The 17,519-nt window shown below is 43.2% G+C and overlaps 1 protein-coding gene across 23 annotated transcripts in view; it reads right to left on the reverse strand.

Annotated features, from left to right (window-relative positions):
• PATJ (PATJ crumbs cell polarity complex component) overlaps positions 1 to 17,519 on the reverse strand; it is a 452,303-nt gene that overhangs the window by 140,252 nt on the left and 294,532 nt on the right. For 22 of the 23 annotated variants that reach the window (XM_089337289.1, XM_070078398.2, XM_070078393.2 and 19 more), the window contains exon 29: positions 9,541 to 9,632. The exons of the other annotated variant lie outside the window; for it this stretch is intronic. In XM_089337289.1, coding sequence (XP_089193415.1) covers positions 9,541 to 9,632 — 92 coding nt within the window. The remainder of the gene's footprint in view (positions 1 to 9,540; positions 9,633 to 17,519) is intronic. 23 annotated transcript variants of the gene reach the window in all.

Below are 17,519 nucleotides of genomic sequence, written 5' to 3' on the forward strand. Positions count from 1 at the left end.
AGGACGTGAGCCCTGACAGCTGCGGCTTGCTAGAGCTGGGTTTCAAGCCCAGGGAGGGTGAATCCAGAGTTTCTTCTTTTAGTCACTAAGCCTTGGAATTCAGCCAGGCTTTAGATAAAAAATTCCCCTCCATAAGGGAAGAGTTCTTGGTCAGATGAATAGTTCCTTCCCTTGTGGAAACTGCAGCATTAATTAGTTAATAAATGTTGCCACACAAATTACTAGATACATATCTATTCAATCAAGCAAGAGGAAGACTGTCAGCAGTGTGTACACTGCTTTTCATTTAAGTGAAGCGCCTTTTCCTTCACAGTCTCAAAGAGGATGATAGTAGATTGCTCAGAATCCCTCCTACATCCTCTTTCTGCTATAAAGACAGGAAAATCTTCTGAATTCAGCTAATTTGGGAAAGTAGTGGGAAGAAGAACCAAGCTATGAGAAATTTTGCAATATATAATTTATACATACATACACATCTTTGTAAATACATATATATGCATCTTAAAATAAAAATAGTAACTGCAGCTAATATACTGTGACTTCTGCCTTTGGAGAATAAACAATCTAAAGTGTGATTTTTCAGCCCTTTTAAAAATCTGATTAATTAATTTTCATTTTTATGTGAAGGGTGGATAGACAAAGACAACTAAAGAGACAGACTCAGAGAGAGATCTTCCACCTCCTGGTCCACCCCCGAAATGCTCCACAATAGCGAGGGCTGGGCCAAGCCAAAATCAAGAGGCCAGAACTTCATCTGGACCTCCCATGTGCAAGATAGTGACCCAAGTACTGGAGTCATCATCTGTTGTCTCCCAAGGTATGCATTAGTAGGAAGCTGGATCGTAAGTGAGGGGCCAGGATTTGAACCAGGCACTCCGATATGGGATGTGGGTGTCCCAAGAGATGTCTTAACTGTTGTGGCAAATGCCTGTCTGATGGAGAATAAATAATTTGTAACTGCTTAGTAGGAACTGAAAAGAAATTTATTCAATAAACCTTTATGACATTATAATTTTACAACCATGAAAGAAAGGTTCATGCTATGGTTTGAGTGTGCTTGTCCAAAATTCACATGTTGAAACCTAATCACCAGTTGTGATGTTACTAGTAGGCAGCACACTTGGGAGGCGATTAGATCATGAGGTGGGGCCTTCGTGAGTGGAATTAATGCTCTCAGAGAGCAGACCCAAGGGGATTCCTTCTACCATGTGAAGACCCAACAGGAAGACACCTTTTATGGAACAGGAAATGGGCCCTCACCAGACACCAAATCCGCCAGCACCTTCATCTAGGGTTTCTCAGCCTCCAGAACCATGAAAAACGAATCTCTGTAGTTTATAAGCCATCCAGTTTGTGGCATTTTGTTACAGCAGACCGAATGGATGAAGACAGCCCCTAATTTGTTTACATACTTTAAAAATGTACACTGAACCTTCTAAGTTGATTTAGTCACTTCCAGTAAATAAGAACTCTGCAGCATCTTCAGTGTCACACACACAGTCAGATTTACTGAACAAATTCTCTCCTTGATTCTGTTCTATTTTGTTTTAGTTTTCTTTTTAAAGATTTATTTATTTGAAAGGCAGAGCTACAGAGAGGCGGGGGCGGGGGGGTCTTCCATTCGCTGGTTCACTCACCAGATGCCTACAATGGTTGGAGCTGAGCCTATCTGAAGCCAAAAACCCAAAAGCTTCTTCTGGGTCTCCCACGTGGTCCAGGGGCCCAAAGCCTTGGGCAATCTTCTACTGCTTTCCCAGGCCATGGCAGGGAGCTGGATTGGAAATGGAGCAGCCACGACTGGAGTTGGCACCCATATGGGATGCAGGCACTGCAGGCGATAGCTTTACCTGCTAAGCCACAGCACTAGCCTTCTCTGCTCTGTTCTGAACAAGCAAAATTGGAACCAGACACTCACTCGATGGGGCTTCACTGCAATTATTAGCATTCTCCTCAGTTTTCTCTTCTGTCTGCTAAATAATTCCAAATCACGGAACTGTCCTTTATTGAAGGGAAGGGCTCCATTTTGCAACTGTTGCACTGCATGAAAGGATTTCCTTTGGGCAAAATTCACTTTTCTTTTTGCTACAGGGTGGCCCAGCATAGGTAGGAAAGGCTGCACCAATGCAGAGGAGGACCTAGTGAGGTTAGTAATGGCACTCGCAGCAGCCACCACCAGTGCAGACACTGTAAAGTGCTGTATACATCTCATACAATCCTCACACAACTTCATATGAACTTTCAAACTTAAACACATCACCTGCTCAGATTCTCCCAACAGACAACATCTTAACCTCTTGAGTGGCTCACTTTGTTCAAGCCTGGTTGTGTTTTCACATCTCACTAATTTTGTAAGCCCTGACAATAAAAGAACAAGGAAACAAAAAACAGTGGATTGGCACCTAATAGAAAATGCCTAGATAAGTGAACCTGAGGGAGTCACACCACACAAGGACACATAATGAGGGTTTTTCCCTTAGCAAAAAAGAGTGAAAACGTGGAAAGCCAGAAGGTGCCCTTGGTGCAAGAAAAGGCCATCAATGTAGAATTTCTTCATGAGCAAGTTAGCAGCACCACGTGAGGCTGAGATGTATTTCAATCACACAGTGCCCAGATCTGGAAATAAAACTTCTGCCTAATCTTAATGGTCCATAGGAACAGACGGGTTTACTGGTAGTGATTAATGAGAAAAGGCAGAATAATAACAACTCTCACCATCATGAAATGGCAGCTAACATTTTTTCAGCCCTTATTCTACGCTAGATTGGGTGCCAAGCTCTTTAAATTTCTGAAATACACAATGAATGAGGTAGGTGCTTTATCATCTCCAGTTTAAAGATGATAACTGAGACCCATAGGGAAAAGAAACAGAGCAGATTAGCATAAACGGAGAGTTATATCACCTACAAACAATGCAGAGGTACCTGTCATTTCAGTCAAATAATAGACTCAAACACCCTTATTCCACTGCTGATGTGGCGATGGAAACTATAAACAGCAGGGATTCCCCATGCTGATTCACTGATGCCATGAGAGCTCGGTCAGCTGGCAGGTGACAGATGGGTCAATGTGGACCCCCAAACAACATTATTTTAGGACAGCTCAGTTGACACTTCCACTCTGATTTCTCTCCAGCACTCCTTTATAATTTAAAATTTTTCATGATGAAAAACTTGAGCATATGTAAAAGGGAAGACAAAGTATAATGACTCTAGGAGCCCATCATACAGCAGCAACAGTTATAACTTCTGGCAGACTGCTTTCCTTTCCAGTATTACCCACCTCTCCCTACCAGCTACTCTGTTACATTTCTTTATTTTTAAAAAAGATTTATCTAGCCGGCGCCGTGGCTCACTAGGCTAATCCTCCACCTTGCGGTGCCGGCACACCAGGTTCTAGTCCCAGTCGGGGCACTGGATTCTGTCCCGGTTGCCCCTCTTCCAGGCCAGCTCTCTGCTGTGGCCCGGGAGTGCAGTGGAGAATGGCCCAAGTGCTTGGGCCCTGCACCCCATGGGAGACCAGGAGAAGTACCTGGCTCCTGCCATTGGATCAGCACGGTGCGCCGGCCGCAGTGCGCCGGCCGTGGCGGCCATTGGAGGTTGAACCAACGGCAAAGGAAGACCTTTCTCTCTGTCTCTCTTTCTCACTGTCCACTCTGCCTGTCAAAAAAAAAAAAAAAAAAAAAAGATTTATCTATTTACTTGAAAGGAAGAGTCACAGAGAGAGAGAGAGGGAGAGACATTAAGAGATTGATCTTCCATCTGCTGGTTCATGCCCCAGCATGCCCCAGATGGCTGTAATAGCCAGGGAGTTCCATCTGGGTCTCCTATGTGGGTGGCAGAGGCCCCAAGCACTTGGAACATTTTCTGCTGCTTTCCCAGGTGCATTTTCAGGGAGCTGGATCAGAAGTGGAGGAGTCAGGACTTGAACTGATGCCTATATGGAATGCCAGAGTTGTAGGCACCAGCTTAACTTACTGCACCACAACGCCAGCCCCATCCACCATTCCATTTTAAAGCATCCTAGGCTTCACAACACAGCTTACCTTCCATATTTTCTTCTCTATCTCTAAAGGTAAACACACTTCAGAAAAGCAATATCAGAACCACTTCTTTTTTTTTTTTTTTTTGATAGCCAGAGTGGACAGTGAGAGAGAGAGACAGAGAGAAAGGTCTTCCTTTTGCCATTGGTTCACCCTCCAATCTGCCAGTGCACTGCGCTGATCCAAAGGCTTCTCCTGGTCCCCCATGGGATGCAGGGCCCAAGGACTTGGGCCATCCTCCACTGCACTCCCTGGCCACAGCAGAGAGCTGGCCTGGAAGAGGAGCAACCGGGACAGAATCCGGCGCCCCAACTGGGACTAGAACCTGGTGTGCCGGTACTGCAGGTGGAGGATTAGCCTAGTGAGCTGCGGCGCCGGCCCAGAACCACTTCTAAATAATAGCAGAAATAATTCCTTTACTCTACCAAACATCTAATCTTTTTTTTTTTTTTTTTTTTTTTTTTTGACAGGCAGAGTGGACAGTGAGAGAGAGAGACAGAGAGAAAGGTCTTCCTTTTCCGTTGGTTCACCCTCCAATGGCCACTGTGGCTGGCGTGCTGTGGTTGGCGTGCTGCGGCCAGCGCACTGAGCTGATCCGAAGCCAGGAGCCAGGTGCTTTTCCTGGTCTCCCATGGGGTGCAGGGCCCAAGCACTTGGGCCATCCTCCACTGCACTCCCAGGCCATAGCAGAGAGCTGGACTGGAAGAGGAGCAACCAGGACAGAATCTGGTGTCCTGACCGGGACTAGAACCTGGTGTGCGGGCGCCGCAGGCGGAGGATTAGCCTATTGAACCTCGGCACTGGCCCCAAACATCTAATTTTCAATTTTCCCTCATTGTCTTATCAACAATATTTATAATACATGTTTTTTTAACTTTTAAATTTATTTTTATTTTAAATCATTGTCTATATTGGTGTCTTTTTAAAAAAGGTTTATTTATTTGAAAAGCAGAGTTACAGAGAGAGAGAGAGGGAGAAAGAGAGTTCTTCCATCTGCTGGTTCACTCCCTACATGGCTGTAAGAGCTGGGGCTGGGAAAAGAAAAGCCAGGAGCCAGGAGCTTCATCCAGGTCTCCAACATGGGCCATCCTCAGCTGCTTTTCCAGTCCACAGAAGAGAGCTGGATCGGAAGTGGAGGAGCCGGGACTCACACTGGTGTCCATATGGGATGCCAGCACTGTAGGCGGCGGCTTTACCTGCTATGCCACAGCGCTGGCCCCAGTACATGTGTTTTTAAAAATTGAGATCTACTGTCTTAGAGGCCTTTATCTTTTAATTAGCCTTGTTTCTAACCGACATGATTAATGTTGTGGTAGAGGCCTTCCCAAGGTCAGAAGCAGAAAAAGGAAGAATCTGTCCTGGGAATGAAATGCGGTTGTTTTCTGCTTGCCAATGAATGCTTGAACTGCAGTCTCTATCTGCCTACATGTACCCATTCAGGTTCTGCTTGTTAGTATAGAGCAATGGTGTTAACCCTTGCCTGACAGTAATGGCTCAGTATGTGTGTAAAAAATATATCTTCAGGTAACTACATTCCCATGCACAGTATTGCATCAATCCTGTGGCTGTCAGGTAACATTAGAATATCCAATTAAATGTATGCATGTTACCATATATGGGAGAAAAAGAGGCTAAAGCCATGTATAACGAAATACCCCTCTTTGTTTTGGGCTCAGGTTTTTTTTTTTTTTTTTTTTTTTTTTTTTTGGACAGGCAGAGTGGACAGTGAGAAAGAGAGACAGAGAGAAAGGTCTTCCTTTGCCGTTGGTTCACCCTCCAATGGCCGCCGCGGCCAGCGCACCCCGCTGATCCGGTGGCAGGAGCCAGGTGCTTTTCCTGGTCTCCCATGGGGTGCAGGGCCCAAGCACTTGGGCCATCCTCCACTGCACTCCCTGGCCACAGCAGAGAGCTGGCCTGGAAGAGGGGCAACCGGGACAGAATCCGGCGCCCCAACTGGGACTAGAACCCGGTGTGCCGGCGCCGCTAGGCAGAGGATTAGTCTAGTGAGCTGCGGCGCCGGCGTGGGCTCAGGTTTTTGTGTAAAAATTCCACCTGGGACTTATGCTGTCAAAAATAATAAAAGACTACTTGTTAAAACGCCATGGTGTCTTGTCTCTATACACAAATCCTGTTACACTACTAATTGATTAGACAGTTAAAAATAGGGGCCTACACTCTGAAGGGAGGAGAGAACCTCCACTTTGACTATGACCTTGTCTAAACAAGATGAGAGTCAGAGAACTCAAGGGGCTTCCATAGCCTTGGAAACTCATGACTGGTGCATAGGGAGATTACTGATGCCATAAACAGGAGTGTCAATTTGTAAAGTCAACAACAGGAGTCACTGTGCACTTACTCCTCATGTAGGATCTCTGTCCTTAATGTGCTGTACATTGAGACTTAATGCTATAACGAGTACTCAAACAGTATATTTCACTTTGTGTTTCTATGGGGGTGCAAACTGTTTAAATCTTTACTTAATGTACACTAAACTGATCTTCTGTTAAAAAAAAAAAAAAAAGAAGAAATTATCAATTCCCAACTTGACTCTCACTGGGATTAAACATGACAATAGGTCTGATCTGATTTCATCATCATTTAAAAAATCATTTATTATTTTTCACTTTATGTTTCTGTGTGGGAGCAAACTGTTGAAATCTTTACTTAATGTATGCTAAACTGATCTTCTGTATATAAAAGAGAATCGAAAATGAATCCTCATGTGAATGGAAGGGGAGAGGGAGTGGGAAAGGGGAGGGCGTGGGTGGGAGGGACGTTATGGGGGGGAAGCCATTGTAATCCATAAGCCGTACTTTGGAAATTTATATTCATTAAATAAAAGTTAAAAAAAAACTTACAGATAATAAAATTTATTGTTATGAATAATTTTGATGTCATAAAATTATTATAATGTCACAGTGTAAACCTTGCATTCTCATGTCATAATCAAATGTGATGTCACAAACTAACTGTAATTATGGGTGATTCTGTTGTCATGAAATATATTGTGACAACATAATCATTATGTAATAAAATTACAATGATATAAATAACTAGTGTGATGTACTAAACATTCAATTGTGATGTTATAAACCAATCATTGTACAGTCATAATAAATTGTGATGTCATAAAAGCAAAAAAAAAGGGGCCTACATTTATTATAATTAATTTAATATGAAATATTTTATAAGTAGGCCTCAGAATCCATCCTGATTCTATATAGGAAAATTATTTCTATTTATATGCCTTTTTTTAAAAAAGATTTATTTATTTATTTGAAAGCCAGAGTTACAGAGAAGAGACGCAGAGAGAGAGAGAGAGAAATGAGATCTTCCATCTGCTGGTTCACTTCTCAAATGGCTGTATCAGCCAAGGCTGGGACAGGCCAAAGCCAGGGGCCAGGAGCTTCTTCTGAGTCTCCCATGGGGGTGCAGGGGCCCAATCACTTGGCCCATCTTCTGCTGCTTTCCCAGGCACATTAGCAGGGAGCTGGATCAGAAGTGGAGCAGCCAGGGCTCAACTAGTGCCCATGTGGAATGCTGGCTTTGCAGGCAGCAGCCCAACCTGCTATGCCACAATGCTAGCTCCCTCTGCTCCCCATTTATGTTTTAATCAGCCATCTATTACATGTGTTACTAGTCCTGGTGATTTTTGCATAATTCTAAAGAGCTTTCTGATTATGCATCTGCTAGTTACACTGATTTTTGATTCTTTACTTCAAGGTTTTATGCTCTCCTTTTTCTCATGTTAAATGAAGCACAATGACCTGACTTTGAGCAGCATAAGTTGTGACAGCACTTATGTGACAGCATAAGTTGTGAGCACTCTGCCCTCACCCTGAGATTTTTTTTTTTAAAAGATTTATCTATTTATTTAAAAGGCAGGGTTACAGAGAGAGAGAGGCAGAAAGAGAGGGAGGGAGGTGGGGGGGGGAGAGGGAGAGGGAGAGAGAGAGAGAGAGAGAGGTCTTCCATTTGCTGGTCCATTCCCCAAATGGCTGCAATAGCCAGAGCTGTGCCGATCTGAAGCCAGGAGCAGGAGCTTCTTCCATGTCTCCCACGTGGGTACAGGGGCCGAAGTGCTTGTGCTATCTTCCACTGCCTTCCAGGCAATAGCAGAGAGCTGGATTGGAAATGGAGCAGCTGGGACTTGAACAGGTGCCCACATAGGATGCTGGCACTGCAGGCAGTAGCTCTACCTGCTACTCCACAGCACCAGCCCCTCACCCTGAATTTTAAGCAGGGATTACCTAAGGTGTCATTTCAGCCTCTAGGGAAAAGCTGCCCAGGGATGGGCCTGATTCACCTTTCCTGTACTGTCTACCTCAGGACAAGGAGCAGAGATCCCCCCTGTACTGTAAATGTGAAGCCACTCAAAGTTTCCTGGATTCTTTTTCCCTGTGTATTCTTTGAGGAGCCAGCGAATATACCAAACAATGGAGACAGGAGAAGTTAAAGGGTATATTTATATACAGGGTAACCAGATGCAGTAACGGAAGAGATCTTAAAAATTTTACTTATTATTTTAGTCATTTGAAAGGCAGACACACACACGAAGGGAGGGAGCAGGAGAGAGAGGGAGAGAGGAGAGGAGAGGGAAAGGAGGAAAAGGAGGGAGAGAGAGAGAGAGAGTGCAAGAGTGAGAGGGAGCCAGCTCTCCCACCCACTGACCCATTCCCCAAATACCCAGCAACAGCTGTGACCAGTCCAAGCCAAAGCCAGGAGCTGGGATGCCAACCGGGTCTCCCATGTGGCTGGGACTCAAGTATTTGAACCATCATCTACTAACTCCTATGCTGTACATTAACAGGAAGCTGTAATCAGGAGCAGAGTCAGGACTCAAATCCAGGCACTCTGATCTAAGATGTAGGCATCTCAATTGGTATTTTCTTTTTAAACATTTTTTTATTTATTTGAAAGGCAGAGTTACAGAGAGAGGAGGAGAGACAGAGGGAGAGAGAGAAATCGCCCATCCATTGGTTCACTTCCTAAATGGCCACATTGGCAGGGGCTGGACCAGACCCAAGCCAGGAGCCTGGAGCTTCCTCCTGGTCTCCCACATGGGTACAGGTACCCAAACACTTCGGCCATCTTCTGTTGTTTTCCAGGTACATTAGCAGGGAACAGGATCAGAAGGCGAGCAGCAGGATCTTGAATCAGTGCCTATAATGGGAGGCTTAACCTATTATACCACAAGGCCAGCCCCCCAGTTGCTGTCTTAGTGATGGCACCAAATACCTGCCTGAAGGGAAGAACTTTATATAACTGTGATATAAATAGTAGCCTCACTACCAATTCTGTCATGTGAACCATAAAAAGCAAATGGCAAGGAAATCTCACAATGAAAACAATCTATACTTAAAGTGACAGTTACACATGGATGAATGTATTATTAGAATACATGGTGATTTTGTTAGACAAAAAACAAAACCAAAATAATCTTGCACCAATCATAACTTCCAGAAGAATTCTTAGATTTTAGAAAAACAGCCCTATCTTACCTGATAAAAACCAGCTTGACCTTTGATGGGGCTGTTTTAATAATGGCAGAGGCATTTTGGTGACTTCTTCCATACAGGATCTGATTGTTTATCTGTTTGAGAAAAATAAAGTATACTTATAAAACTGCAATATATGTTGTATATAAAAATGTGTATATATAAAAATGTGTATATATTTACATGTTATGTACTTGGACTTAAATGATAAAGTCTATTAGTTTTTAAGGGTGGAGGTCTAGGTAGGACTAAAGCTAAAAATCATTTTTGTAGTTCAGACTCAAACACTGATTCTGAAATGCTATTTAAAATCCTTTAGGGGCCAGAGCTGTGGTGTAGCAGGTAAAGCCGCTGCTTGCAGTGCCGGCATCCCATATGGGTGCTGGTTCAAGTCCTGGCTGCTTCACTTCTGATCCAGCTCTCTGCTATGGTCTGGGAAGGCAGTGGAAGATGGCCCGAGTCCTTGCCCCTGCGCCCACGTGGGAGACCCGGAAGAAGCTCCTGGCTCCTGATCGGCACAGCTCCGGCCATTGTGGCCGTTTGGGGAGTGAACCAGTAGATGGAAGACCTCTCTCTCTGTGATTGATTTTCAAATAAATAAATAAATCTTTAAAAAAATCCTCTAAATTCAGTTTTGACCACATTTAATAAAGAACATACAGTCTTCGACCTTTTAGCTAAACTTTAAGAGAGCAGCAGTTAAGTTCAATACAAAAACTTTACAATAGATATTTTATTTCTGTATCTTTTCCAGATTCCTGAAAAATGTAAAACACAGACTAAACCATGGTATTCTCCAGAGCCTGTTACACATGATGCTGCAAACGTGTCAAGGTTATTACACAGCATAAACGTTTTTACTGTAGGCGACATAAATATTACATCTCTGTTTTAAGTTGAATTTTAGACCAATTACACAGAAACATTTTACTGTATGCAATCAATGAGCCATCTGTTCATATGCAAGACGTGGTGGGATTTTTAACTTGACTGGATTCACCTACATATTATCTAAAAACATTTACTTCTTAAAACTTTTCACTTTAGACTTTCCCATTAATAAGTTATACCGATAGCTAAGATCAACCTCTTGTTTCATGTCATTCAACTGATAATAGTTCATATGGTTTTGGATTTTTCCCCTCCCATCTCTTTAATAATTAATAAGATATGCTCAGCCAGTCCTTCTTTTATTTTATTTTATTTTTTTATTTTTGACAGGCAGAGTGGATAGTGAGAGAGAGAAAGAGAGAGAGAGAGAAGTGTCTTCCTTTGCCGTTGGTTCACCCTCCAATGGCCGCCGCAGCCAGCGCACCGTGCTGATATGATGGCAGGAGCCAGGTACTTATCCTGGTCTCCCATGGGATGCAGGGCCCAAGGACCTGGGCCATCCTCCACTTCACTCCCTGGCCACAGCAGAGAGCTGGCCTGGAAGAGGGGCAACCGGGACAGAATCCAGCGCCCTGACCGGGACTAGAACCCGGTGTTCCAGCACCGGAAGGCAGAGGATTAGCCTAGTGAGTTGCGGCGCCGGCCGGTAAAGTGATCTTAATACTGTTAATAAAATGGTGTCATCTTCCTAAGCCCAGCCTGGCTTACTAGAAGTCAGGTGACCAAATGGCCCAATCACAAGGGTCAGCTCCTCCCCCACCGTAATGGGATTTGCCGCTCCCACTTCCTCACCTCTGCAAAGCTATATAAGACCTGTTCTCCCAGTATAGGCTGCTGTTCTCTGTGCCTGTCGGGTTTCCCCAACCCAACAGTAAATCTTTTCCCTTACTCCAGTGTTTGGTGTGTTTTGTGGTGGCCTTTCCTTTCAAATACTCAAAGAATTTTTTAATTTTTTTGTGTTCAAAACAACTCATCTTCTGTTTTCTGCCTTCAGAATCATGCATGAATTTAAAAATGTGCTCACTCTCTAGATTATGTATCTTCAACTACTTTCATGATTTAATTGTTCTCATATTTATATATTATTACCTAATTTAGTTATAAAGGAAATGGTTAAGGAAATCATGTAGTCATTAAGAATAATGTGAAAAAGCATATTTAATGAAAGGAAATGTGGAAAATGTATTAAGTGGCAAAATCAGGTTACAAAATACTATTTTGCCTAGCAGGATCATATTTTTGCTAGCTATATTTTCAAGTCTCTTTAATTTACAATGAACTAAAAAGGAGGAACTTTAAAACCATATTCTAAAATGAGACAGCATGTGGGATGGGCCCAGCATTCAGAAATTGTTACCTGCCACGTGCCTGCCTCTAGTTCTAGAAAGCCCAGATGATCTAACCCAACTGTCTTGAACTCTATGGCACCAAGCTTAAAAAATTTCTCTTGGGTTGGCCTTGTGGTTCAGTGGGGTATGCCACTGCCTGCCCCACAAGCATCCCATATCAGAGCACTGGTTTGAGTGCTGGCTCCCTGCTAAAGTGCCTGGGAAGGCAGCAGAAGATGGCCCAAGTATTGGAAGACCTGGAAGGAGCTCCTGGCTCCTGGCTCCTGCTTGGCCCAGCCTTGGCCACTGTATCCATTTGGGGAGTGAACTAGTAGATGACATCTTTCTCTCTCACTGTCTCCTACCCTCTGTAACTGCCTTTCAAACAAATAGGTAAAAATTTAAGAAAAATTTTTTGTTACTGCAACCACATCCCAGCATAAGGTGGTAAGCATTGGTGCAGGCCCAACATCTGCTGAACCGAGCTAAACTCCTTGAGGGCAGGAACTGGTACTCTCCTCTTGGCTTTGCTCTGCTTGCACACAGTGGAACTCAATGAGGACATGATGAATTGCAGAGCTCTAAGTGCAAGTGACACTTCATCAACTGCAAGTACAGTGTCCTTGACATAGGCTCCAGGCTTCACAGTGATTGAGGCTAAAAAATGCCTTTAGATCAGCAAGTGCTTGAGCATATAGAAAATTGAACTGTTTCATGGTTATGGACATGCCTGCTGTTTAGCTGTGGTCCTCCACTTTGACAGCACAGAATATATGGCACTATTATTCTAAGAGGGAAAATTATATCCCAAATGAAAAAAACACACCATTAATTTTAATTTACCTAAGAGTAAAGCTAAAGCCAGGGCATTCATGGCACTGTCTAAAAACTCAGAGGCTCTGGCAGTAGGAAAGCGAAGCAGCTTGCTTGCTGTTGATGTTTTTTCCAGTGCCAACAACAATGGTGTTTACTATGAAGGCAGCTGCTCCCTGCCAACACTCAGAGGCCCTTGGAGAGACTATGCTATGCAGGAAAACAGGGACCAGAGAAAGAAACTCAAGATGGAGGAAAACCTGATTTTTCCAGATTAAATCTAAAAGGAAAGTCTATGACAAAAAGCCTTCCTCTCCTTAAAAATGACACGGTAGTGGCCGCTGAGGTTCAAGAGCAGGAGCCCCTCTTCTGTGCTTTCTTAGTTCTACTTCAACATAAAATGATTTCATGTTCCCAGGAGGAGCGTGGGGGTATGAGACGGGAGCCCAATCAGAATGTTACTTGAGGAAATATCTGTGTAAATAATGAAGCTAAAAATAGGTCAAGACATGGGTTGAGAAAGCTTTTAATCACCAAGAACCAGGAAAAAAAATTTTCAAAATGAATTTGTCTGTATGTGCATTTAAAACACACTTGGAGTACCCACATCCCGCACTGGAGTACCTGGGATCCAGTTCTGGCCCACCTTCTGATTCTCCCTTCCTGATAATGCAAACAGAGGCACTAAGTGATAGCTCAAGTATTTGGGTCCCTGCCTGCCCTGTGGGAGACCCAAACAGACTTCCCAAGTCCCAGCTTCAGCCTGACCCAACCCCAGCCGTTGCAGGCGTTTGAGAAATGAACGTACAGAGGAGATCACTCAGCCTCTCTCTCTGCCTTCTGAACACATAACAAAGTAAATAATTCTTTAATGCATTTGTCATGAAGAAAAAAATTTTTTCACTGTGAAAATGAAAGGTTTATACGGCTTCCAACCACACAAGAAGTTTTTATGTCTACACATCACATGAAACACTCCAGAGAAAATTCAGTAATTAGGGTGACTACAATACATTTTACACACAATTAACTTTGGAGGTCTACTTATTCGATTACTAAGAAGCTGCTGCTTTCTGAGAGTATGCAACTTTAAACAACAGACATACAAGGGTCTTCCAAGGGTAGCACAGGCAAAAAAGAAAGTATTCTACACCTCTTTCAAATTAATTACTGTTAACAATGGCCACCACGTAACTGGGTGTTGATTCTATGCAGGATACTATGCAGGACTCCTTTTTTTTTTTTTTCCCCTAGAGCAGAGCTAGCAAGCTTGCTTCCTTCTTTCGTTCTGATTTATTTATTTATTTGAATGTCAGAGTTACAGAGAGATGGAGAGACAGAGAGAGGGGTCTTACATCTGCTGGTTCACATCTCAAGTGACCGCAATGACCAGGGCTGAGCCAGGATCCAGGAGCTTCTTCTGGGTCTCCCGTGTGGGTGGCAGGGGCCCAAGCACTTGGGCCATCCTCTGCAGCTTTCCCAGGTGCATTAGCAGGGAGCTGCATCAGAAGTGGAATAGCAGTAGCCGGCCCCTATATAGGACTCCTTATGCACAGTATCACTGAAATCTCAGACAAGCTGGGAATGGATATACTTTCATGAGATTAAGAACCTGAAATTCACACAGTTGAGTAATTTGCCCAAAGTGATTTAGCTATTAGTTTTAGAAACCTATAATCCTGAGGCACAACTAGTAGTCACATTATCTGTATGGTATGCACAAAAAAAAATCAGATGTTTTCTGAAGATCTTTGTAAAAGATGTCTGTTAAATAAATGCTGAGCAGGGGCCGGCGCCTAGCGGCGCCGGCACACCAGGTTCTAGTCCCGGTCGGGGCGCCGGATTCTGTCCCGGTTGCCCCTCTTCCAGGCCAGCTCTCTGCTGTGGCCAGGGAGTGCAGTGGAGGATGGCCCAGGTGCTTGGGTCCTGCACCCCATGGGAGACCAGGAAAAGCACCTGGCTCCTGGCTCCTGCCATCGGATCAGCGCGGTGCGCCGGCCGCGGCGGCCATTGGAGGGTGAACCAACGGCAAAGGAAGACCTTTCTCTCTGTCTCTCTCTCTCACTGTCCACTCTGCCTGTCAAAAAAAAAAAAAAAAAAAAAATGCTGAGCAGAACAGAAGAGTGGTAGTTATTTTTCATCTTAGGTCTCAGACTTCGGAGATAGAGGTCAGAACCAATCATTTCACTGCTGCACATAGAAAAAAATGCCTAGTAGTTGACTGTCAGGTTTTCAAAAGTTCCAAATGCACAGCAAGCATTTAGCATAGTGGTGAATACATCCACGTCCTGCGTCAGAGTACCTGAGCTTGATTTCCAGCTCTCACTCCTGAATTCAGCTTCTGGCTAATGCGGATCCTAGGAGGCAGTAGTGATGGCCAAGTGATTTGGTTCCTGCCACTTACATGGGAGACCTGCATTGTGTTCCCAGCTCTGGCAATAGCCCCAGCTGGCTGGGCTATTATGGGCATTTGGGAAATGAACCAGCAGATAGTAACATTCTTTCTTCCTCTCATTGCCTCTCAAATAAATAAACGAAAAAAAAAAAAGTCCCAAATGTATTATGAAGTCCTGTTAACATCATACCTGTCCCTTCATGTAAACCAACTGCTCCCTGAACACTTACACACCCTTAAGACACTTTTTTTTTTTAAACTGTGCACATGTATCTATATAGAATGACCTCCTTTTAAACAATTAAAATATTTCATGTTGGAGTAAATGCTGCTGTCATCCTTTCATAATGTAAGTGATCATTCAGATTATCTAGAAACTGGAAAAAAACATTATGTTCCATTTATTTCCACTAAACCGAGGAGTAGAAGAACTAAGTATCTTTTCAAAAGTTTCTTCTTTCAAAGGTGACTCAATGACATGAGAATAATAAATTCTTTAGACATGTCCTTATCATTGATGCTATCCCAAAATGGTGGGAAAAACCATTACTGATTAGGTAATTTTCAATCTACCAAATAATCTATTATTTTAAAACACGAGACCCATAACTTTTGCATTCAGAGGTAACCATAATCCTAATTTTCTGAAATCATCCAGTTTATACATGTTCCAATATCAATAGTGCTTCCTCTTAAAAGTTGTCCAGTTTGGGAGACAAATTTTGTATTTATCCCATGTTCATCAGACCATGACTTTGAGAAGCGATATTGTGCCTTTCTATCTTAATTTATTTGTCACTAAACTGAAAAAGCCATGCCAGATGAGGGATGTGGCTGACTTCAGGGGATTTCATTAGCATACAACCACTTCTCTCTGCTGGGATAGTCCCATCCACAGTAGTGAGTGGCCAACGTAGTGCTTGTCATGCAACTTCAGGCAAAACTAAGGGACATATGACATAGACTGGGACAGTCAAGATTCTCTCTTTGGGAGATTAAAAAAACAAATGGGGGAGCGCACTGTGGTATGGTGGGTACAGCTGCCGCCTGCAGTGCCGGCATCCCATATAGGCATCGGTTCGAATCCTGGCTGTTCCACTTTGCTCTCTGCTATGGCCTGGGAAGGCAGTAGAAGATGGCCCAAGTCCTTGGGACCCTGTACCTGCATGGGAGAAGTTCCTGGCTCCTGGCTTCAGATTGGCACAGCTCCGGCCATTGCGGCCACCTGGGGAGTGAACCAGCAGATGGAAGACCTCTCTCTCTCTCTCTCTCTCTGCCTCTCCTCCTCTCTCTGTGTAACTCTGCCTTTCAAATAAATAAATAAATCTTAAAAAAAAAATAGGAGCTAAGGCCCAGCTAACCATTCTCCACGTTTGTTGTGCTTCTTGAGTTGGTCATCCCGCCACACGGTGAAGAAGCAGAAAGAGCCATCATTTCCTGAGACCCAGATGCAGTCTGGGATTTTGAGGTTCCAGAAGGGACTCATACCACTACAATAAATTACTATTTCTTGGTTAAATTATCCCTGTGGACTACAAATTTCTGTAACTCCCACAGTCATACGCTGAGACCCTAATCCCCAGTATGATAGTACTTGGATAGTCAAATCATGAAGGTGGAACTTGCATGGATAGGTTTAGGGCACATGTAAACAGAGCTTTATGAGGGATAATCTCTCTTTTCACCATTTCAGGACACAGCAAGGAGGAGAGGGCTTGCAGACCAGGAAAAATGGCTGCACAAACAGAATTCACCTACACCTCCAACTGTCTATTGTTGAAGTCACCCAGTCTATGGTCTTTGCTATAGTAGCTCAGGATTATTAAAGGTATTTGTTGGAGCTGATTATTATTCTTTGCAACTGAAAATTTTCTACTGATGTATCTCAATTCTAAACATTAATTTAGAAATGTTAATATTGCAAATATTAATTTATATTTCCAAGTGACCAACCTCTGTCAATCTCCGAGTATTATGTTCTCTCAGATTGTAATTTGTCTTGGCAACCAAAATGAGAAACAAAGAAGGAAAAAAAAAAGACTTAGTTTAAAGCAGTTTTCTGATTCTCTTATCTGTTTCTGGCTGCCTCCTCTGATTATTAACAAAGAGGGCCTTCTGAAACTCTCCAGATAGTAACTTCTGTCTCAGTTCAGTGATTTCTGATTCCAGAAAGAATGACATTTTATCTTAGGGGAAAGTTGGCTCACTTTTCCCCAGGTTCTGAACTCCCAATTCAATGAAATGTCCTTCAGGAGAAAATGACAGTAGCCCTGGATACTGAGTATAGCAGCCTTAGATGAGTTTTGCAAAGCTTTTAAGTTATATTTTGATTTTCACTGTGCTTCACTTTTTCCACTAATGGGTTGGTTTCTTTAGTGTGAAAAAAAAAAAACACAAAAATTGATCTGAGGTATGTCATCTGTATTTATGCATCACAGATGGGAGATTTCATTACAATATTTATAGTTTATAGAAGTAGAATTAGGGTTAATTCAGTGAAGATATAGCAAAAGTAAATTGACATAAATCCTTTTGTTATACTACATAAACTTTCA

This window comes from Oryctolagus cuniculus, chromosome 7 (assembly GCF_051225735.1).
Source record: "Oryctolagus cuniculus isolate XC-2025 breed Fujian yellow rabbit chromosome 7, ASM5122573v1, whole genome shotgun sequence".
Classification (NCBI taxonomy): domain Eukaryota; kingdom Metazoa; phylum Chordata; class Mammalia; order Lagomorpha; family Leporidae; genus Oryctolagus; species Oryctolagus cuniculus.